This window comes from Rhopilema esculentum, chromosome 14 (assembly GCF_057945365.1).
Source record: "Rhopilema esculentum isolate cy_ngs chromosome 14, ASM5794536v1, whole genome shotgun sequence".
Classification (NCBI taxonomy): Eukaryota; Metazoa; Cnidaria; class Scyphozoa; order Rhizostomeae; family Rhizostomatidae; genus Rhopilema; species Rhopilema esculentum.
The window spans coordinates 8,730,027-8,754,446 of record NC_142828.1 but is presented as its reverse complement, the minus strand read 5'-3'; the positions used below and the strand labels follow the sequence as shown (position 1 = coordinate 8,754,446).

The window sequence follows — 24,420 nt, the reverse complement described above, 5'->3', positions numbered from 1 at the left end:
TTTTCGACTACCAAAAGACATCAAATTTCTTTATAGGCACATTAAAGTGCCCCTTCACCTTGGAGGGAGTTTATGAAAACAAAAGACCAATGAACATAGGAAGTTAGAAAACCATTTTTCGTTGTGTAATTGTAAAGAAATTCAGAAATATAGGGGTTTTATTTCACACCCCTCGCGATGCAGTACCGCGTTTTAAGGGTGGACTGGGAATGAACCTTAGCTACGTCATACCGGGAACCCATATTGGAATCGTATCTCGACGAAGACCGTGTCTGTGCGTACTTTGTTCAATCTTTCCAATATTTTACCATGTCTTCTTCCGAAAGCGATGTGTCTAATGCGAATGGTAGTTATGATTATGAGTCTGAAGAGAATTATGCTATAGAGGTTGAGGGAAACGAGGAAATAGGTGCCGCCGCGGCCGCTGATGTCGATTCAAGTACGGACGATGATAATGGCCTACTCGAATACGATCCTGTTGCGGACGAAGAGTACGTTCGAAATTATGAAAGGGCTATTCAGGAAAGTCGAGAAGAAGAAAACATCTTATCGAGACGTTTTGAAGGCATTGAACAACTGGACTCTTGGTGAGTTTTTAGTCAAAGACTTTCTACCCCTAGATACCGTATTTCTACAAACCGGAATAGATAGGCACAGACCAAAGTAATAACGATATATTCGAATGTGGGCATGAATGTTTTTCCATCTCATATTAATGTATTTAGGAATCTAATTAAGTTGAATATATGAGTCGTTGGCATCTTAGGGCTCATTTTTCATATATTCTACATTCGAGCCTTAATACTTGAATACCGAGGCGAAGGTGAAGGATCCGGTTCGGATAATCCGATTAACCTCGTGTCATACACGTCAAGGAGTTTTTTTGACTACATCAACGGATCACAGGTCGCCTAGGGTCAGGGAACGCTCTCCTAGAAATATGACATCAAGCAAAACATGGTAGCTCTCCGGATTGTTCATGTCCGCCGAATACCGAAATACAAGGTGCAAATTTAACCAATTTACACCAAAATCAAAGTATTTATCGAAAATTATAACCTCAAATAACAAACTGGTTGAAGGGGCCCCCTGAAAAGTAAAACTTGTGGGTCTTTGATTGAGCCATATTCCCCTTTTGTACGTAATTTACATAATCCAAAAGTGAATACCTAGAGATATAGTAATATAAATGTTTATGTTAAATAGTTATGGATAACTGCCTCAGATCTATAAGGATTATGCCTTTTTCTTTAGGTGCAAATGTGGAAACTGTGCTATAGACAGACTTGCCAATGCTAGAGAATGCAAATGCTGCACTGAAATTAAAGGTTGTATATCATCATTGACAACTGTAGAAGTAAGGCAAGATATTGGCGAACAGACTCCAACATGTGTGGTTGAGCACCCTGGGTTTAAACCAGTGTGCCTCAATAAATGGTCCTTAGGGGTGATAGCACAGAGCTTTAAAAAAAAAGACAAAACAAGATACAAGCGTACTGGATTTGAAAATAAGTAAGTGCATTTTTTTCAAATTTAAGCAACAAATTGCACTTTCACAAGTATACGTATCCAAAGTTAACAGAGTTTTATATACAGTTAACACATTTTCTATTTTCATAAGGCTAAAGTTGTTAAGGGTACCATATATTTTTTTCCTTTTTTAAAAATTAAATCTAATGTGTGATGGTTTTTTATATGGTTCAATATATTTCATTGTGTTGTGAGTTTTCATTACAAAATAAACATCATTCAGTGTTATCTTTTTCCTTCAGGTTCCTACGAAGTATCTCATACAGATCCTTCACGAGGTTGATACACGGTCGCCTTGGAAACAAAAGAATTCCCTTGCCGGCCTGTGCATATAATGCAATTCGACAAGAATTTCCAGTTTTGGCAGGAAATGCAAAGGGGTTTGAGAGTAATAGTTCAGAGTAAATCTAAGTTTCCAAAAGTAAATTCTTCTCCCTGATACTTTGATACCTTTCTCAACCATACAATTTTAATGTTATTTATTGGTTGGACAGTCGACTTTCTTGTGTCCTTTCATCGGATGCTTACAAACAGAGCATTGAGGCTTTGATCTTTGCTTTGTTGCAGTTTGTACAATTTGGTTAACTGTCATGAAAAAGAAGAAGTTTCTTAATGCTAAGAGGTACATTGTATGTATCTGATTGTATGTATGTAACATATTTTTGCTCTGCAAATCAGGATTATACAGCATGGATTAAGAAAGATGCTTTTATCATTATAATATGATTTTAACCGAGGATATGTTTGATCAATGGGTTATGAAACAATTGCTGACCTGGCATTGTTGGTGGTACATCAGTAGCAACTAATGATTTTCTTGCAGTATGCTTTTCAACAGCTAGAATTCGTGGCTGTTTCTCGAGTGTAGAGTTCATGGGTGGAGGTGTTTGATCCTTTAACTCATTTATAGCATCCTGTAACACTGTTGGTGACTTGATGCCATTAAGGATGGTCTGATAAATGTCTTCCACATAATCTGTCGATATAATTCAGTAAGAGTTTCCTTTATACAGAATGCGAGAATCCTTAATTCTGAAGCTCAAATTTCCTTGATTGTCTATTGCCATTTGTTTTTATTTAATTCAAAATTATAACCTTAACTGCAGCAGGGCTGTATTAGATTTTTTATTGAGTCAAAGTGAAATTCTGTAAAAGCAAATATGTAATAAGAAAACTTTCAGAAAATTAAGTATAATGTTAATTGAGAATTTAAAAAAGGAATTCTAACCAAAATTTTGTGCCACTGGAACATCACGTACTGTTGCGGTACCATTTTTGAATTTTGGGTAGGCTACTTTAATCTGCACAGACCCATTCTTCTTTCTTTTTACACCACGGTTGACATTATAATTGAAATGTATTGCAGCTAGAGCATGCCTGGAATTATCCAATTTTGATATTTTAAAGTATATACAAAGTTATTTAAAGTTTTTATTTACATCTCATGAAGCTAATATAAATTTTTTTCAAATCTCTAAATATTTGTAAAAAAACCTTTTGATTTCAGGGATTCTGAATCTTTATCAAAACTGACTTGTATATTAATTTGTTACCTGCAGTACATTCCAACATATGAATAACAAATCATCTTTGGTGCAAATTGATTGACTACAGAATGAAAACCTTCCAAACAGCTAGTCTGTGCATCATTTGAAAGCTTCTTTATGCCTTTTAGGAATCCTGGCTTTGTCAGGGCTTTGCAGACTTTTTCGTATGCATCAGAATCTGCAGTTAAATGACATGTTGATAAAATGACAGACAGGTGTAAGATTTGCATTAGTACTGTACATTGAATGAGCTTCTACTTTCGAATGATTAAAAATTTAGCAATTTTCATAACTAACCTTTTAACAACCATTTGCGCTTTGTTAAATCTGGACCATGACTGCAACTACTGAATAATGGGTCGGGTAGATTCTCGTGCTTATTTAGTATGTGGCTTAAAAAGGCTTTGTACTTGGCAAGTATCACATCACCATTCCCATCCATGGTTGTTGTGGCACTCCAATACACATGATTAACACATGATCGTATCCACTCGTTGATGACTTCACAACCCTTTTCTTTGCCAAGTTTTGTTAACATTTTATTCACTTCTGAAGTCAAAAATAAAAAATTATAAGATTTGCAATTGTGTTAATAATGGTAAGATTTGCAATTGTGCTAATAATGGAAGGAAGTTGTGAATCATAATAAACAAAAAAGAAAACACTCTTTGAAAACGTTTGCAAGGCAATTATACGAAGAAAGCTGTTAAACATACTTTTTGCAACATGCCAGATGTCATAACGATGAATTATTTCTGGATGGTTCTCTTGTATAAAGCTTGATATGCCTATGTGGCGATCTGAGACAAATTTGGAAATTGGGACATCTCTCAGTAAAGTCTCGAGACAGAGTTTGAATCCATATAATTCCATAGCACTGCTGCTACCAGCTTGATTTCTCTGGAATGTAAATTATGTACAAAGTATTAAAATGGGCTTTTCTGTATTACCACAGGAAGTATAATATCATGGGTATTTTTGGATGATTTGAAGTAGATACTTGTGTATTGCATGCCTGAATCGCCTGTCTCATATGTTGTATATATAAATGCAAAAAAAAATTCAAGAACAGTCTTTTATTAAATTTTTACCTGCACAAGATCAAAATGTATCACAGCCGACTGAGAGCATGAATAAACCGAATAAGTGCCATATTTTGCACTGTGACCCATGCTGTCATGGCGGGCATCTCCGGCTAGAACAGCAGGATTGCTTTCGTCTTTGAGTGCTCTAAGGAGACCAGCCTGATATACTTTCCAGTGGATATATATAGCTGGAAATAATTTTTCCTGGAAAGAAACTTGTATGTTATCTATTGGTTGTCAATTCAAACTTTTGTGTACTGAAACTTTCATAAGAAACTTTTGTTATATAATCAAGAAAATATTCTAACTCTTAAGCCTGTTTTGTTTGCCACTCTACTTCCCTAGCCTACATAGGTGCCCTCTTTGTAATTTTGTGTGATCCACTTAACATTTTGCCTGAAACTTAAAGTAAAAAATGAACCCTATACTGCAGCACATTTCTACAAGGATGAAGTTTTTAGTCATAAAATAAAGAAAGACTATTACTTAGCCAGTTTTTTTGGTTCAAAATATAACAAAATCAATTTCCAAGTAGGGGCATCAACTCATTTTAGATTCAACAGAATTAGCTTCAAATAGCAAATTTGATTAACATTTTGACATGTTTACCCTTTGGTGTTTGAAGAAAGTTGTGAACGAGATTGTGCAAAGATTCATGTGATTGAAAATCTGTCTGACTTTTGAGATTGAGCCCCCAGCTAACAATGTTGACATACAGAGCAGGAAGTTGCCGGCAGGTATGTTAGTTCCAGTCATTTTCGGTTGACTTCTCCAAAGATCTTCTTTCAGACATGCTGGGTTAATACAGTGGCTCCGAACAATCAGCATTGTTCCACATTTAGTTGCTTTAATGTTCGGGTTGTCACTCTTGCAGAAATGACAGAACTTGAAGAGCAACAAGATTTGAACCAAAAATGAGATGAATTTTGGTTCTGTCCGGAGGTTTCCATCTGTAGCTAAGAACCTGTGTTTCAGAATGAAGTAAATTTTGAACATATGCATAACTTGACTAAACAATTTGAAAGATATGTTTTCTTTGCTAATTATCTGCAAAACTGCATAGAATAGTAATGTTTAAAACAAGAAACACTGCAATGTGCAGATAATAAACAACAATGAAACACAAGTGGATTAAAGATAGCTAATATTTTACCTCAGCATATGGGGCTTCATCAGAGCAAAAGTAATGGCATAGTAATGTCTGCGACAACTAAACCAGATTTTAAATTGGTGGGTAGTATACAATCATATTTCACATGTAAATGGTACTAATTAATTTACCTAGAAGCCTCTTCAGTGTCACTTTCTACATCGCTTTCTGTGTCTGAATGATCAGATGGTTCATAAGTTGACATATCTTCATCCTCACAATCAAAATCAAGCTCCTCCAATGATTCATTATCACTTTCCTCAGAACTATCAGCTTCATTTGGAAGATCACCGAACATAATTTTTGTAGAATCGCTCTTTTTAGGTGACCTCTTTGTTTTCCTTACTCTCCCTGAAATCAATTTTTCACCACAATAAAAATGGCTGGATTCAAGTGATGATCCATCCTAAGTATTAAATAGGCATCAGTTCCAAAATAGGCTTTTCAGTGCTCTTTGTGCAATTTTATGATATTATATTTGCACTCTTCTTTGCAAGGTTGCTACCTCAATTAAGGCTATAATGGTAGTACTTTAGTGGAGGGGCAAAGCCCTGTTCAGATCTTTTCAGGAAAGAGGGAGTTGGTATCCCTGGACTTTGGACATTTTTTCCACAGCTTTTGTCACAGAGAGAAAAGTGAAACAGAAGCCTTGAAATTTAAAGGGCCAAATTAAGCTGAAAAGCTTTGTAGAAGGATTTAAGCCATTTAGAAGCCATTTAGAATGCAAGAAACTTCTGGATCAAACAGAATCAATTGCACATTCGGGAAATAATTGGGAAAAACAAAAACCTACATTGTAGTAAAAAAATTTTGTGATAAAATTATTCTTACCATAACACCAAAACTGGATTTTCTTTCAGTCCTCCCTCTATCCCTAGACCTCCCTCCTTATTGAAGGGCTTGACTGGTGCAGTTTTCTGTTTCAAGTTTGTTTAGCAAAAATGCCCACCTATTTTTTAAAGTTTCTTCAAAGATAAAAACTGAATTTGAAAGTGGACGTGTCCATCATTTTTTAGTCACCTTAAGGTTGTGACAAAAATCCAATCATAATCTAACAACCCACTTCTTGCCATTTGAATCCGCCCATGCTTCTTAGGCTTCCTCCCAGACCCCCCTGCATTTTTCCTATTTTATTTGCCCTGGTAATTATGGAATGTTAACAAAAATTTATTTACAAATTTGAAAAAAAAAATATTTTTCCTGGCTGATTATGGCTAAACCGGGTTCTTGAAGGCTACTTCTTTTATAGCATTTAACAACGTTTATTTCTCCGAAAAAATGCGCGACTTAAAAACGTGTCAGTTTTTTTCTTATCCTTTATAAAACCTTACTATGATTAAAATTGATTTTTTCTTGCTCAATATATAAAAATTTCTGACACGGTGATGCCGCACCCACCCTTCTCTGACGTCATTGATTTCAATACTTACATAGTACATTTGTTTGAACTTACTTGTCAATTTTTGGTTTTTCAGTCTTTGTTTTGATAACAGTACCCTTAAAGTGACGATTCGATTCCTCGCAATACGATTCTGTTTTAAAAGAGCAGTGCAGCTGGGACAAACTTCTTTGTTGCTGACACTAGGAATTTGATGTTGTTGTACCTAGAAAATAATTAGGTGCAAGAGTTACAGGGGGGCGTGTTTTCAAATGTGCAAAATCATGAAAATCTACTAATTAAAAACAAATTTAAACGATAGAAATCTGAATAATTGTTTTCTTCAATACCTCTGGATTATATGATTCATTATCCATGTAGTTTTCGTCTTCCATTGAATGACCAGCAACATTTGGCTGTTCGTCGGTTGCAGCGAGGTTATCTAGGCCTATGGTTGAATCCGTGGTAGAATTCCCTTTGGCTTTGCCCAATGGGATTGTTCTAGACCCTCTCAGGACCTAACAATATAAAAAAATAATACCTTATTGCTCTCGTTCAAAATCTGCTACAAATACGACACAAAACAGTGCCTTACTTCAAAATGCCGGTAGCTAATTTTTATTTAGGCCTGTAGGCCGAAATGTTGTTGTAAATCTAACCATGAAAAGAAACACACCGCAAATAGATTAATGATCTTATCTGGCCAGCATTGATGTAAATATTAAATAAATTCGAATATATTTCATTAGACGACTACCCTGGTAAATCTAACACTGGAGAAAATATCGTGGTTTCTATAACCCCTACCTTTCTTCGCGTTCGGTCCGTCATCATTCCTTCTCTGTCTTTCGCCGTGTTGTTTGACTCTAATATGGTCGGATACGGTACTACCCCAACTTCATCAGTAATAAGCCGTGGGCTTGTCCCTGGGAGCAAAATTTTCCTAGTGAAACTGTCTGGGGTGAAGTGTGCAGAGCAGATGACCGAATGTTTAGATGCTGTCCACTGATCAGCCCGTTTCGAGTTGATGAAGTCGATCCATCTCTTGCGTCTTCTTTTAGCCTCAGGGCGATCATCGTTGTAAAACGGCACTGGATGAAGTGCAATACATCGATTCTTATCGGGTATGTTACTGCAAGTTGGTAAAATGCACCTTGCCGGCATATTGATTTAGTTTTTCAATAGCCTTCCATGTATGCAGGCCTTATATACATTTTTTTGGTTCCCGGTATGACGTCAGAAACATTCGACCGAGGCCACTTTTCATTCATTCGCAGCGCGGCGCTGAATCGAAACTGATTACGTAATGCGTCAATATTTACAACTTTGACGCATTAGAAAACAAAAACTATAAGTCCAATTGCGAAATAGTTTCGATTGACGTAATGTATGTCTAGTATCCTATCGATAAACGTCATAAAAGATTTTAGGTGGAGAGGCACTTTAAACGCGTAGACTTAACGAAAAAAGACGCTATTTGACTTCTTTTAACAAACGAACCCATAATATTCAATTTAGCTGCATTGATCATCAAAAGAGTTTTGCGAGGCTACTTATGAAAGTGTTCTCTTAAAAACTGTAGCAAATAAACGTCATTCGTATTTGCTGGATTAACAACGTGTCAAAAACTACTTCTATTATCTTCCTGGACAATTTAATGACTTTTTATGGCTTATTTTTGTGGATACAATATTAACAATGAATTTTATTACTATTTATAACTGGAACAATCTTATTAAACTGCACCTTTGATGGTGAAGCGTGGGGAGTAGTCGAAATTGTGAATGTTCTTTATAACTTAATTGTAAATACAGTGTTTAATGTAGACGTTTTCTATTAGAAGTACAATATTTTGCTGTATGAATGTGTAATAAGTTTCCCTTATGGAAAAGGGTGTATGTTCCATTTCTCTGCAAAAACAAAGTAAAGTCTCTTCGAAAAAGTAATAAGAATTAAGGAAATTGGTAGATGAGTTTCAAAATCGTACGGAATCTACCGATATGTCGGATTGTTTGAAGAGCTATGGGCAGGATGTTGTAGCAGATATTGACAGGAAACCGAGATCAAAGTCGGTTGCAAAAGACGAGGCTTCAAAGCGCACATCCATCACAAAGTGACAATATTCATCAAGTGGACATTGAAACTAAAAGAAAGTATGCAATTATCTTCAGGTAGTAATGTTCAAATTCAAAGCCAGGAATGCATTACTTCTTTGAGAATTCTTTGACATTTTTTAGAAATGTTGAAAACAGGCAATAGTATTCAAAATTTGCGTCTTTCAGCATTTCTGTCTTTGAATATGTTTCTGCAATTAGTGGACAAATAGGGTTTAAAGTTCGAAGGGCAGAGGGTGAAGGTGAATAATGAGAGGTCAGATCAAGGGCCAACGTGACACGTACGCCAGAGATTGATGAAGCATTCTGCAAAGTATACAAGTCATCAGAGACTGTTGTTGAGAAAAGTCGGGAGAAAAGAGAGGAGGTCTAAAAAAGTGGGGAGAGATTAAAGCCATAAAAGTCATCAAAGGCAAAAAAACTACATCTTGCAAAAAAAGGCAAAGAGCCCATAAACCCCAAAATGTCTATTATTAGTGTAAAATTTGCAATGTTTAAAGGGAGATCAAACGAAAAATAAGTATAATGATGCCACGATGTTCTTTGTTTGTATTGCAAATTGCAAAGAATTTGTTTGTTTTGCAAATTAAGCTTTATTAGTTAAGGGTTTTTTATTAGGAATTTGGAGGGCTTATTTTGTATAGCTTTTGCTGTAGGAAATTTTTGTTAGGTTTTTTTATTTGTAACGGTAGTTTGTTTCAAATCTTGACGCCATTAAAACCACGTTTTTTAAATCATTTGCACCATCTTCCTGAGCTTTCAGTGGTCATACACTCATTACAACAAGGCTTGTGAAGAGTTTTTTAATCTTTTAGTTTCATATAATTCAGTAAGTGTCTAAAATATCTGGGGGTTGTTTAGAATGAGCTGTTTTCAGTATTCTTTTGTCGACCGACTAATATAAAGTTTTGCTATATATTGCAGGCTCCTACGTTGAAGATAGAGAAGATAAAGGCAAGTGTTTTTTCTGTTCCCTCCCATTAGATTTATCAGTAGCGTAGTAGATTGTCCGTGTTATTTGTCAGGGTAAGATGTCTAGTGACGGGAAAATACTTTGTTAAAAATTCCGAAGTTCTGAGTCAACTATACTAATATCCTAAGATTGGAGGTTATCAACGAGCAGATAACAATCTGACTTTGTTCCTGTAAAAGGCATTTGGTCGTTCTTTTCGACAGGTCTACCACCATTTTCAATGCATTGATTGATCCCTTTGATCAATAGGCAGTCCATTCAGATTGGATAATTTAAAATCAATTTGTCAAATTGTTTTCTTGCAATAAACGCTGAGTAAATCACTTAGCATTTGGCTCCATTGTGCAGTAAACCTTTGATTTTCAAGAGCAGTTGGGTACATCTGTTTTTAGTCGCTTTGTTTAAAATTTGCTGTTGTTTGGTCCATGTGTAAACAAGTATTATACAAAAAGATCAACTAGCGATATGTACACTTCGCTGGAGAACAGCATGGCACCTAGGCCAGCGGCTAGGTTCGTTGAAGAAGTTTCATGTTTCGCCATCATCGCAAGCGCAATTATCAGACAGCTAGTTAACAAGAAATAAAATTCAAAACACAGTACATCGCACAGCAAGCTGATTTCTGCTTTGAATACACCAACTCAACTCACGGCCCCGCCATTGAAACAACCTCAAATTTCATTGTACGAATTTTTTGAGTTAAGATTTGGTTTTGTCCTCATATTTTTCGGTCATATGCAATTTTTCATATTGTTTGTGCTTGTAATTTAGATTATTCAGAGAAATAAAGTTTGAAAACTTGAAAGGGATTTGACTGCAAAAATCGTTCTTTATGAAACCATACCACCTAGTCACCAATCACGGTTAAATCCTTCATAAGGGGGATTACACTCTTCTTTTATAAGAACAATTTTGTAAGAACACGAGCCTCAAAACTGGTCAAAAGTTAAGAACAAATTAAGACCAAGCTGAGGCTGACCTTCTGCAAAATGCAATTTTGAACAACGTTTTATCTCAAAATCGAGGATTTTTAGCGATATGTGGGTGCTTTTTCGGTGAATATTCAAATTTGTCCGCAATTTGTTGGCAAATGAGGCCTGAACACCTCCTTAGAGCGAAAAATCTAGCAATAGCACTGCTTACACCCTCTTAATTTAAGAACAAATTAAGAACAATCCAGCCTCAGATTTTCGAAAAAATTAAGAACACTCAGCCTGAATTTAAATTTACTGGTTCTTATAAAAAAAAAATGTATGTCGTCATAAAATCAATATCACGAGTAATGAATAAAATTCTTGCTCTTAATCTGAGTTTGATTTCGAAAAATCATTTTGAATAAGCAAAATTGAAGAATTTTTCAAAATGACGCTGTAAAATGCATTTGTTATAGCAGAATATGACATCATCATCTTATCTATCTTGAGCCTGAAGGTAACGAAGATACAATCACTTAACACTTTGCAATGCGTTGTCCTCTCGTCATTGGCAATCTTGCTAATTTTTCTCTTATTTTATACACGGGGGCCAACTTATCCCAGTACTATCAATGCGTGGGTCTTGCAAAGCGTTGCATTTAGAAGCATCCAAAAGGGTAGTTTTGAGCATTGCTTTCATTTTCACTTTATAGAATTTGAGAACATTGCGTCATTCGTAATTGCAAAACAGTCAGCAATTGTTACTTTTCGTTGTGATTCATTTTGGAGTATCCAATATCCACTTTTAAACAATAGTAAACAATGCCCTTTTTTGTATTATTTATTTAAAGATGATGCAATTTTGCTTAAAATGTTTAGCTTAGTAACTGTTTGAAACCAGCTAATAAATTTATATGTTCATATCAAGGAAATCCGAAGAGTTATGTTGTCGACAAATGATGATGAAGAGGCATTGATTGATGGCAAATGTGGATACTTCTGAATTGAAGAAAAAATTTGAACATCAATCAGGTTGATTTAGCTTGATGACCAGCCATATTCGTGATTATGACCCTTGACCTTCTAAGACATTTTCGTTGCTCAAATTAGAGCGCAAAAAATACAATGTGAAGTAATGAAAGTATGGTGATCAGAATACAGTAAACAAAACAAAGTTGGGAAGATCAGGTACTCGTGTAAAATCCACTGTACTTTCTACATAGGAGCTATGTTTACTGGGTAGTCCGGAAACACAGACCGACCTTTCAGCCTATAAAGCTACGACTTATGAACATCATGGTACTCGAGCAGCTGGTTGTTATTGATTCGTATCAAGAAGTATCGACTATATATGCATGAATAATATGACATCTTGTCTTGGCAGCAATCGTATATTATTGACGGTAAGTGTTACTTGAAACAAACACGGACATAAAGTGTGTTACGTTATCATTACAAAATGATACAGGGAGAATGTTTTATAAAATTTGAATCTTGTTACTAACAAACAATGCAAACACTTGCTAATGAAAGCCTTGCTAGTAATCCACGATGGCGTACATGAAAATCATATATTCACTGATTTTGCCGGTGCCTCGATTCAAATTTCCTCAATCGTGAAGCTCTGTGTAGGGCAGATCTACCTGTTTCACTGGGCCTAGGCATCGTATCATCGTTTTGTTGTATTTTGAAGAAAAATTGTATGCCCAAAATCCTTCCTATGAATATGCGGCAAAAAACAATTTACGGAGACTAAGATACATACTGAAATTTGCCTTGGCATACATTTGCTTTTGATGACATTTTTACCAACCACTAACAAGGTCACTGCGAGAAAGAATTGATGTTGAAATCAACAGGAGTAAAGGTTTTTGATTCAACCCCAAAGAAGGTATGTTTTGCAGTTTCATTTTTTTGAAATATTTCTTAAAATAATATGTAGAGAGCTATTGTAACATTTTTTATAAAGGAGGATCAGCTTCTGCTTTCAATCTCTAATGTCTGGGACGTGAGTTTTTTTGAAAAAGCAAAAGGCTATTCGACTAAAGATTCTGATCATTGTCAAGGAACAAAAGTTTGAATTTTTCAACTATGCTGTTTACCCTTCCTTAAGTGTTTCTACATAACTAACACTAAACTTTTTGAAAATTGGGACTAACAATCCAATAACTAACTTTTGTATTTAAAAATGCAAGCATCGTGTATCTTTGTTTCAAATAGAGATTCTTTGAATTTTACGATCAAAATCTCACCATCATTTAGATCAAATTCTGAGGAGTTTGTAGAATCATTTGCCTTCTAGATAGTTTTTGGACTAGTGACCATACCAAATAGAATAACAGACGCATGGTCTTTATTTTCAAGTCTAAAGGATTTCGTTTGCTCATCTGAAGGGAATTTTTCAAAGCTTCTTCATGGCGGATGGAACTCGGATGAAGATGGCACTATAGTGCTATTTCATGAACTCGATAGGGTGACCATCCTTAATAACGTCCTCTTTTGACTGCATATAAGGAAATCTGTGTTTATAAAGTGAAAAATGGACATGCGCTTCATTTAAGGCCAACTTTTTGTTCCTGGTCAATGTTTACAAGAGAACTATTAAATTAAGACGTATTGATATAGGATCTGGCCACCAGCTCTTTCAAGTCACAATTTTTTGTCAATTCTTTGCTCAAGTGCCTCTTTTACAATCAAAGTGCTCCTTTTTCATTTTTCTGTCATACAAAATGATGCCCTTTTCGTACATGTTTCTACGCCACAGGAGGATTCCAGAAAATAGTTATGCTTTGCTTTTGAAAATATTGCAGACAGTGATAGTGGCTTGAAAGAGACGAGTTTTAGCAAGACGATTGGATAATCACTGCCATCAAGCTTGGTCTAAAGACTTTTGCGGCTAACCGTATGCTCAAACAAATTTGTATTTTAACCAATCGATATAGCAGAAAGGTCTAATTTAATGCTTTCTTTCGTAGATGGGGGCACAAACGGACACAGAAAAGGGGAAACATGCCCAGGTACAATACGACGAGAAAGAAGTTGGATTCCCAAAGAGATACATTCTTGCCTTGATGATATTTTTGGGTTTCTGTGTTTTGTATGCTTTAAGAGTAAATTTAAACGTGGCTATTGGAGCAATGTGCAACAACCATACAATTTATGTCAATGGGTTTTATGTTAAAAAGGTAAGATACTTCTTCTAAGATTTTCCCTAAAAACGGCCCTCGTCATCACGTTGTGTTGCCGTATGATAGCCTTGCTTACAATTTTGTTCGATTTTGATTAGTTAACATTGTATATTTATGTATATATTGTTAGCTATTGTTTTTATATCGAATTAAAATAAGGTTACAACAACAACAAGGAAGAGTTCGACTGACGATGATACTACAAGAAAACCATGTCAAGATTTCAAATCTCCGTGAACGAAGATATGTAAATTCTCTTTTAACAATTTTATTTATCTGTATTGCAGGTTGCTGAATTTAACTGGGACTCGAAGCTACAAGGTATTGAATAATGATTTTATTCAAATGAACACTCAGTTTCAATTAGATTCTCTGAACATTTTTTTTGCTCGTGTCAAAATGTTAATGATTTCTGTCTTATATTAAACTTCTGTTACTGTTTCTTGTTTTGCTGTTTCTTAGGTGCTGTTCTCGGTTCATTCTACTATGGGTACATTGTCTTGCAAATTCCTGGTGGCTATTTGGCTCTCAAATTCGGTGGTACGAGAATTTTTGGCCTGGCACTTTTTATGGCATCAGTGCTTACTCTATTGACCCCACTTGCTGCAAGGACAAGTGTATACGCATTGATTGTGCTGCGTGTGCTCGAAGGCATTGTGTTGGTAAGATTGATAGTTCTAGAAGTGATATTATACTCAAAGGTGGGTTGGGGGTACTTGTTCCCGTGTTCCCTTTGAGAAAAACAACCAATGTTCCCGTGTTCCCGTTGAAAAATAGAAAAAATGCTCCCTTCTTCCCTTGAACTAGTAATAATGTTCCCATGTTCCTAGAGGAAAATTTAAGTTGTTCCCGTCTTCCTGTACCATTTGTTGCCATGTACCCTTGTTTCCGAAAACCCCTAGGAGACCCTCTCAAGTCAGCAATATGGGCATGCTACTATTACTTATGCTAAAATTATTTGAAACTTTGCTTCTACAATTATGCTACCATTTATTGATTCTGCGCTACTATTACTTATGCTACTTTTAATTTATGCTGCAATATAAGTCATGCTTTTAAAAAAGCCAGAAATTAGCAAATCAAAATATCAAATCATTTTTTCTGCACTTTGTATTTTCTTTTTACTATGGAGAAGAGATATAACAAAACGGTGACTTGTTTCCACTTACGCATTGAAGTTCTATGTAACCACTTGCTTGTAGTGCTTACCTTATTTTCATCTGAATCAACTACTCTCTGCAAGATGCACCTCAGTTGCGATGCGAGCAAGTCTGAATTAATATAATATAAAGGTAAATGAATCCTAGAAGCTGCAGACCCAAAAAGAAATCCAACACTCGAGAGTTCTAGTCCATATTAAAATCAAATTTATCCTTTCAACGTTAACAATTAGAAATACATAGAAATACGGAGGCAGCATACGCAACCTTTGATGATCGTACTTTATATAACCGTTAAACGTTATCTGGTTAAATTTTTATACATTTCTCAACTGGTCCATGAATCTATGTTTAGACGATATTTACGATTTCAGAATTTTAATGCAAACAAAAGCAGTATTCTTTGCAATGTTGAAGGATTTTAAAAAGTCATATATAACATACGCACGAAGTCAAAATCTTGAGTTAATGCTTCATACATTGCTTTGAAACCTAAATTAAACATGTTCTTTTATGCTTGCAGGGAGTGCTGTTTCCTTGCAATCATGCTATATGGGGTAAATGGGCACCTCCTTTGGAGAGATCACGATTGTTCTCAATCACAGCTGCTGGTATGTTCAACGTTTCTGTAGTTCTTTTTTTCTTTGCTTTGACAGTATCATAATTTCTTTGCTTATATTTCAAACTGGATCATGCACAGTTGGGCTTTTAGAATCAGATTCATCAAAAGCGAAGTTAGATAGACAGAAAAGCTTTTAGTTACAAAAGTAGTGGAAAGGTATTGGAAGGAGCAGGAGCAAAAAGACTTTTATTTGCTGGTCATATGCTCATGTTTTTCTGATAAGCCTATTTCTATCTACAGCTGTGTATATGTGTTCAAGCTTGATCGTTTCAATCCTGATTCTGGTGTTTTCTACGCCGAGGAGTGCCAGACGCAAGGCTTTAGTGTGTTAAAAAAGATTATTTTCAAAGGCATTTATCTGCTTGTTGAAATCAATCTAAGATATTTCCAATATCAATGCTGCCTAGCAGGAATGATCCAAAAAGTAAAACTGCTTTTAACAAGAATACTTTTGTGATGCCTCTTCTACTTTCCGGAAATTTCTGTAGCAGGTCTTCACAGTCAATTTTTAACTTATCTTGTGTAATAATTCAACTTGAGCAAAAATGTAGAACCAAAAAGTATGACATAGGTGTTAAATGAAAAGTCATCGATGCAAATAATGTACATCGTCTTTTGCATTTAATAGAGGGTAATTCACAATGATATTACAACAATTTCCATTTGATTTCAGGATGTCCCGTTGGGACCATTCTCACTATGCCCCTCACTGGATTATTGACCAAATATGGTTTTGATGGGGGCTGGGCATCAGTCTTCTACGTCTTTGGTGAGTTACAATAGTTTCTCGTTTGATTTGCCTGAAAACAGATTTGCTGATGAAAGATTGTCCGTTAATTCCAATTTCGAAATCATTAAAGCGCCCTTAAAATAAATACTGTACTAGGATTTGGCATATTTGTTGTAGAGTTAAGCCCCAGTCGTCATTGCAAAACTTGCTCAGCTCTGCTCAGCAAAGGGTGGTCAAACGAACTGAACACTGCACCCAACAATTCTATTGACAAAGAATAATTAATGTGAGTGCCTCTTTAATGAGAAATGAAAATTTCGGGGCAAAACATTACAAATTTAAAGTCTGTCAAAATGGCAAGGTTTCTTGACACAATTTAACGGATTTAGTGAGCACAATGTCAACAAAAACTCTCAAGGTATTCTTGGCGCGAAACTTGAATGCACTGCCCGAGCTAGGTATGCGAGCTTAGCAAAGTTCAGTTGGTTGGTTGGCAAATTTAGCAACGACCCGAGCATCGCTCAACAACACCTCGAACAAAGAAATGTTTAATGACTCTCTCAACATCTTTGATCGCCGTCAAACATCGCTGAGCAGTACTGAGTAGGACTAAGCAAATCTGAGCAAGTGGACAAATTGACTGAGCGTTTCACTGAGCAAGGATGTTGTACGTTGCTCAGTGAAATGTTCAGTTCGTTTGACCGAGACTTTACGCCAATTTTTGGGTTCTTTTGTCTTTTGTATCTACTTGTTGTTAGAACTTTATGTTGAATGGCCGCATAGTAGACACAGCCTTGTGCTCCTTGCGGTATCGTAAAGTATTTTTGTAAATAATGAAACTATTGATATGTAATTGTAATTTATTATTTGATGGTATATAAAAAGTGAGTTTAACTACGGTACTTAATAAAGGCGCTGTTGGTCTTCTTTGGTTCTTCGTTTGGTGTCTCGCGATTCACCCGACTCCGACACAGCACCCTACGATTTCCGGATCTGAACGAGAATACATCGAAAAGAGCATCGCTGACGTGAAGGGGGACAAAGTAAGCAATTTAAAGTCTACTGTTACATTTAATGAAACTTAAGAATACAAACTTACTGTTAAATGATTTTGTGGTATTTTATTGACAATTGAACAATCTACTGTCTAAGTTTAATATCGGTCAAAACAGATCTTTTATTCTAATACAGGAACGCAAAAAGAACCAAATCTGTTCTAAACTTAGCAATCTGCTTTCTTAAATATGCAGTGACTCGGTCTTATACACGGTAACGTTAATTATTGTCAATGCTGGAGAAAAGGCTCTAGCTAGCCAGCCTCGGGGGTAGGGGAAGGGGGTTACTAAGCCTAATTTTGGACGGGGACGTGCCATTTTGGTTAAAAAATTTGGACCCATAATTCCGCACATGTCTGAAAAGATGTGACCCATAATTCTGCAAACATGATGAAAACTATACCCATAATTCCGCAAAGAAAATATATTTTTAAATCCCTACAAAAACAACAAAAAATTTGTGCATGTCCTTTGCCCAAAAATCTCAATATTACATATATTTCATACTTTCATTTCTAACTTGACATTCATTTTGCTAATGTTAAATCTCCCTCCTAACAATTTTGCAACATTTTCTCAAAATGGTACCCATAATTCTGCATGTTTTTTCAAATGGTAGCCACAGTTTCGCATGAATTTCAAAAACTGATAGCGTTAATTCCGCACTTTTCAGAAAAAAGGTACCCCTAAATAATGCCACGCCCCCCCCGAGTAGCCCACATATGACGTCATATTCACGTCTTCGAATACATTGATCATGCTTGCACTCAAGCAAAAAGAGTTCGTATTGCCTTTAAGGATTTCTCTAGTTTTGACCCATTGTTTAAAATCAATTTTCACTTTCTAGCACAACACGGGTGTTCCATGGTTGAAAATAATCACGTCCATTCCTGTATGGGCAACAATCGTCGCCAACTTCACAGCAGATTGGGGTCTATACACGATTCTTATCTGCATTCCAAGATTTTTTCAGAAAGTCCTTGGATTTGATATTGCAACGGTAAGTTTGCTCTTAGTTGCATTTTACATGTAATTCTTTTTAAGAAGTGTTTCCGAAGTAAGGTTGAGCCCTTTATCATTGAGCCCATTCTGCCATCGCTGATGATTCCTGTTTTAATGAAGTCTCAACTGAAGAGAGTCCTTGAAACTTGAATATGACGCTGCAACTCTGCTGTTGGATGAACCAAATAAAAAATGTGTTAATAATCTTTGGTTCATTTCTACATTGAAACTGACAGTCGAATTTGCTCTATATTACAAAGCTTTCAAAAAGTGTTCTATTTCAGTTAGAGTATCTCAATATAACTGCCTTTCTATTTTTCCAGTCAATTTTGTCAGTGTTTTTTGCTAATATTTGTTTTGTGAATTCGACCTTTCAATTTTGCCAGTCAATTTTGCCAGGGTTATTGCCAGTAAAAATTGGCAGTCGATTCTGCCATAGAATTTCGCCAGTCGACTTCATCATACAATTTTGTCAGTCAGTTTTGTCAGTCAATTTTGCCCCTCTATTTTGCCAGTTAAATTTTGCCAATTTATTCTGCTAGTCGATTTTTCCACTAATGTTGCAAACCAATTTTGCCTGTCATTTTCAACATAAGATATAAACTGTTCCAGTTGATCGCATAATTTCAACATTACAAATTCAGTGATAAATGATGTCGAACGCAATCTCTTATACAGTAACAAGTCTTGGAGCGACAATCACAGTTAAACGAAAAAAAAAAAAAAACATTTACAATGATGATGTTCATTTTTGGGACTTTTTTAACTCAACGAAAGCTTGACTTGAATACTCGACTCAAAAGCTGACAAATCGCATTGATCATGACCATAAATTTCTGTTCAAGATAATTCAAGCAACTCAGGCACTTCCATTTTTGCAATTATAAATTACTAAGCAAATAAGGATTCTTTATGTCGTTACTTTTTCTTAGACTGGGTTCCTGGTCTCTTTGCCGTATGTTATCAAAGCCATCGTCGGTCCATCCGGTGGTGTTCTAGCTGACATGCTTATTACATACAAATTCTCTGTGAGAAATGTCAGAAGACTCATTTTCTCCTTCGGTAAGTGAATTTATCAAGCAATATGCCCCTTCTCAGGCCACAGAACGAAGACTACTTTTAGGTCTGAGGCATGTAAAGTATTATTCAAAAGCTGGGTCCAAAATATTTCCGCTATCATGTCTTATTGGTCTAAGTCTGGTCTTGATCTGCACTTTCTCTTCTAAATTTATTCCTTTACAGAAATAATTGTGCAGCAGTTATAAGATAAGTTCAATCTGCTTTTAAGATTATTATTGAAGAAAGATTTTCAATATTGGTAGAAGAAATCTACAACGTTGAACTATAAAGTCTGTCACCCTTTTCTTTCTGAAGATGCTTTCCAACCTGCTGCTTGATTCTAGGCTTATGGGACATAACGTGTTGTCTTCTAAAGTAGATAATCGTAGGTGATGATGAGAAACTTTAACTTTTTACTTCTGTAGTTCTTCTGACTTTTTACCTCATGTTACTGCTGGCTTCTACTGGCTTTTGACTCAAACAAATAAGGCACATCTATTTTGTATGTCTTACTATGGTATTCTCTCAAAGGTAATCGACAGGAATCTATCAATCATTATTAGCCAATCCAGAACCGCGTTAGTCGTAAAAAGTTCACTGATTGGCTAATTGTTAACTGTCTGATGGTTTAAGCCATTTTAGAATCTGTCGATTGCGTTTAAGGGTGCACCACCGCAAGTGTTTTCATCGTTGCTGTTGGATATGCGAAAAACAAAGGAGTCGCTATTGGGTTGCTTTGTATGGGTGTTGGTGTTACTGGCCTCAACGCGACAGGCTACGCTGTAAACATTTTGGATATTGCACCGAAGTACGCAGGTGTAATTATCGGAATAAGCAATGTGTTTGGATCAATGCCTGGCTTTATCAGTCCGCAAATTGTCGGATACATAACAACGAAAAATGTAAGTTAAAATCTTTTTGCTCCTCTAACTAGTGCGGTGAATAGGGACTAGTTGCCAAGGTTGAAGAAGTTGTTATTTACAGTCGAACCTCTAATAGCGTCCACTTTGAGATCCAAGGCCTAGTGGCCGTTAATGGGAGGTGGCCGTAATTCGGTGGTTTACTAAAAACATTCACAAGCGTTTTGGACTGAAGCTCTGTGGCCGCTATTAGGAGGTGGCCGCTAATCAGAGGTGGTCACTGTTAGAGGTTCGACTGTTTTAGTAAACAAATGATTACTAAATAAAATGACAAAATAATTACTAACATGATTTGCAAAAAAAACATTTTTGTGGTACAGAATTTAAAAATGGCTTTGAAAAAAACAAAAATTTTGAATCATGTTACTATGTTTGCTCGTCTCCCCACCACAAGAGATGAAACTCTCCTTCTCCGGGAAACTCTTTCTACGGCCTTCTAACCCTAATTGCTAACGGTGTGATTTTTTAGACGGCAGCAGAATGGCAAGTGGTGTTTTGGCTCACAGCGGTGATCTATGGTATTGGCGTTGTCTTCTTCTTCTTTGCTGTCTCTGGCGACAAACAGCCGTGGGCAGATGGTACTGAAGCAGTGCATAAGGAGGATGTCCCTTATTCTAAAGACGGGAAAAATGAAGAGGAAAAGAAGCCATTGATGGACGATGATCGGCAATCTGATGATCGCGATGGTGCCGAAGATGGAGGACAAACGGCGACGGCAGCAGAAGGTCAACCAGAAGAGAAGAAATGACTCAACAAAAAGAATAGAGTCAGTGCTTGTGCACTTAGGTCTGGAATGTATTGAAATACGTTCACTATAGAGTGCTAGGTATTAAGGATGATCACTGTCGAGATCAAACCCATTCTTGAGGGCCTCTTATGCTCTGATAATGCACCCTACACATTGCAGAAATTGTTTACATATAGCAGAGTGAAAAACTGACCCTAAGAACTCCGAAATTTTCTTTCAGCACATTGCAAAAATGTGACTATCAATAGAAGCAAGGGTTGGTTCATTTTACGAATTGTGAGATCGTAGAAAAATCATTCACAGAATAGGGCCTATTTTCTGCCTAAATAAAATACAATGTGTTTAATCAAAAAGTTCTGTTGCATACAGAATTTTTCCAAGTACAGAAGCCTTCAACGTTTGAGCCAGTGAGGTTTGTGTGGAGCACGTGGTCTTATTCTTTTACATTCTAAGGAGAAGAACGCAATATATTTAAGATCTTCCCCTTGACCACTTGAACTTTTCTCTGTGAAGGTCATTTCATTTTTCCAGTTGACCTTTCCGCTTGACCTTTCCAGTTGACCTTTCCACTTGATCTTCCCTTCCTTTCCATTTATAATGCAATGTGAAGTTACGCTGAACCCTAAGGTGAAAGGCGATGAAAAATTCCGGAGATCATCGATATATTGTTTGGAAGTGTTACTCAGTATTTAAAAAATCATCCCTGTTCAAATGGACTAACACCAGACTGATTTTTGTTGCTTTTAGTGTAGATTTAAATGAATGTGAAGTAGTTGTACTAGTCTTAAAATAGCTCTTTGAACGTACAAAGAAACAAAAAGAAATATTCTTGAAAACTTGGTTTGATGAATCATAAATTGTTGAGCTACTGCTAAATAACCTCAAAAGAATAATAGCTGTTTGAAAAAACAAGCCTAAAATGGAGCAACTGTATTTTCTAAGAAAATTTCTTTTGCTTCAAAGCAATTCAAAATTTTTGCCACTTTTTGTAAGCCAATAATTTCTAAGTTTTGCTTTTATATTGAGAAATAACCTTTCTAAAAACTGTTATTTTTTGCCAAAACGACGTTTTCCACAAAAATTAGTTACATTCTGTTTTTCTAAACATAGAGGAGCTATTCAACCAGTTAATAGACGATAGAAAAATCAAAAAATTTCAGCAATTTTTGTAAGACTATAGCCTTGCTTTTTCGTCGAATATCTACCTTTCTTCGCAGAAAACGGCGTTTTTCCAAAATGCAAGCTAAATTATGGTGTTTTCTAATCACAAAGGAGCTATTAAACCAGTTCACAGCAAAAAAAAAATCCAAAAAAATTAGCCAATTTTTCTAAGCCTATAGCCTTACTTTTTCATCGAAAATTGACCTCTTTAAAAAACATTTACTCTTCGCAAAAAACGGCGTTTTTCCCAAAAGCAAGTTGAATTATGGTGTTTTCTAATCACAAAGGAGCTATTAAGCCAGTTCATAGAAGAAAAAAAATCAAAAAAATTAAGCCAATTTTTCTAAGCCTATAGCCTTACTTTTTCATCGAAAATTGACCTCTTTAAAAAGCATTTACTCTTCGCAAAAAACGGCGTTTTTCCCAAAAGCAAGTTGAATTATGGTGTTTTCTAATCACAAAGGAGCTATTAAGCCGGTTCATAGAAGAAAAAAAATCCAAAAAATTTAGCCAATTTTTCTTGCTTTTTCATCGAAAATTTACCTCCTTAAAAAACATTTACTCTTCGCAAAAAACGGCGTTTTTCCCAAAAGCAAGTTGAATTATGGTGTTTTCTAGTCACAAAGGAGCTATTAAGCCGGTTCATAGAAGAAAAAAAATCCAAAAAATTTAGCCAATTTTTCTTGCTTTTTCATCGAAAATTTACCTCCTTAAAAAACATTAACTCTTCGAAAAAAACGGCGTTTTTCCCAAAAGCAAGTTGAATTATGGTGTTTTCTAATCACAAAGGAGCTATTAAGCCAGTTCATAGCAGAAAAAAAAATCCATAAAAGTTAGTCAATTTTCCTAAGCCTATAGCCTTCTTTTTCAACGAAAATTTACCTCCTTAAAAAACATTTACTCCTCGCAAAAAACGGCGTTTTTCTTAAAAGCAAGTTGAATTATGGTGTTTTCTAATCACAAAGGAGCTATTAAGCCAGTTCATAGCAGAAAAAAAATCCATAAAAGTTAGTCAATTTTCCTAAGCCTATAGCCTTCTTTTTCAGCGAAAATTTACCTCCTTAAAAAACATTTACTCTTCGCAAAAAACGGCGTTTTCCCAAAAGCAAGTTGAATTATGGTGTTTTCCAATCACAAAGTAGCTATTAAGCCAGTTCATAGCAGAAAAAAAAATCCATAGAAGTTAGTCAATTTTCCTAAGCCTATAGCCTTACTTTTTCAGATTAAATCTACCTCTTTATAAAACATTTACTCTTCGCAAAAAAAGGCGTTTTTCCCAAAAGCAAGTTGAAGTATGGTGTTTTCTAATCACAAAAGAGCTATTAAGCCAGTTCATAGAAGAAAAAAATCTAAAAAATTTAACCAATTTTTCTAAGCCTATAGCCTTGCTTTTTCATCGAAAATTTACCTCCTTAAAAAACATTTACTCTTCGGAAAAAACGGCGTTTTTTCCAAAAGCAAGTTGAATTATGGTGTTTTCTAATCACAAAGGAGCTATTAAGCCAGTTCATAGAAGAAAAAAAATCCAAAAAATTTAGCCAATTTTTCTAAGCCTATAGCCTTGCTTTTTCATCGAAAATTTACCCCCTTAAAAAACATTTACTTTTCGCAAAAAATGGCGTTTTTCCTAAAAGACAGATTAATTATGGTATTTTCTAATAACGAAGGAGCTATTAAGCCAGTTCATAGAAGAAAAAAAATCCAAAAAATTTAGCCAATTTTTTTAAGCCTATAGCCTTACTTTTTCATCGAAAATTGACCTCCTTAAAAAGCATTTACTTTTCGCAAAAAACGGCGTTTTTTCCAAAAGCAAGTTGAATTATGGTGTTTTCTAATCACAAAGGAGCTATTAAGCTCGTTCATAGAAGAAAAAAAATCTAAAAAATTTAGCCAATTTTTCTAAGCCTATAGCCCTGCTTTTTCATCGAAAATTTACCTCCTTAAAAAACATTTACTCTTCGCAAAAAACGGCGTTTTTCCCAAAAGCAAGTTGAAGTATGGTGTTTTCCAATCACAAAGGAGCTATTAAGCCAGTTCATAGAAGAAAAAAAATCCATAAAATTTAGCTAATTTTTTTAAGCCTA

At 35.6% G+C, this 24,420-nt stretch overlaps 4 protein-coding genes across 5 annotated transcripts in view; 2 read left to right on the top strand and 2 right to left on the bottom strand.

Annotated features, from left to right (window-relative positions):
- Positions 1–24,420, bottom strand: part of LOC135695903 (homeobox protein HMX2) — a 52,304-nt gene that overhangs the window by 5,218 nt on the left and 22,666 nt on the right. The gene's annotated exons all lie outside the window — the stretch shown is intronic.
- On the top strand, positions 107–2,644 carry LOC135695953 (uncharacterized). The gene is made up of 3 exons (XM_089112413.1): positions 107–587; positions 1,255–1,512; positions 1,773–2,644. The coding sequence occupies exons 1-3, from the start codon at positions 310–312 to the stop codon at positions 1,933–1,935; spliced, it is 699 nt and encodes a 232-aa protein (XP_088968539.1). The 5' UTR covers positions 107–309; the 3' UTR covers positions 1,936–2,644.
- LOC135687934 (uncharacterized) lies at positions 1,487–7,854 on the bottom strand. 2 transcript variants are annotated; one of them, XM_089112405.1, is made up of 12 exons: positions 7,498–7,854; positions 7,041–7,208; positions 6,766–6,916; positions 5,444–5,663; positions 4,772–5,126; positions 4,169–4,366; positions 3,794–3,977; positions 3,375–3,626; positions 3,084–3,255; positions 2,759–2,907; positions 2,306–2,506; positions 1,487–2,115 (listed from the first exon to the last, which is right to left on the bottom strand). In XM_089112405.1, the coding sequence occupies exons 1-12, from the start codon at positions 7,852–7,854 to the stop codon at positions 2,006–2,008; spliced, it is 2,517 nt and encodes an 838-aa protein (XP_088968531.1). In that variant the 3' UTR covers positions 1,487–2,005. The 2 variants fall into 2 exon arrangements, with proteins under 2 accessions (XP_088968531.1, XP_088968532.1); XM_089112406.1 differs by lacking the exons at positions 1,487–2,115; positions 2,759–2,907 and having other exon boundaries at positions 2,368–2,506.
- Positions 11,101–22,012, top strand: LOC135695902 (vesicular glutamate transporter 1). The gene is made up of 11 exons (XM_065215114.2): positions 11,101–12,582; positions 13,667–13,876; positions 14,167–14,200; positions 14,342–14,541; positions 15,563–15,650; positions 16,335–16,430; positions 17,304–17,434; positions 18,294–18,446; positions 19,381–19,510; positions 20,171–20,409; positions 20,897–22,012. Exons 1-11 carry the CDS (start codon positions 12,535–12,537, stop codon positions 21,173–21,175), a joined length of 1,608 nt encoding a protein of 535 aa, XP_065071186.2. The 5' UTR covers positions 11,101–12,534; the 3' UTR covers positions 21,176–22,012.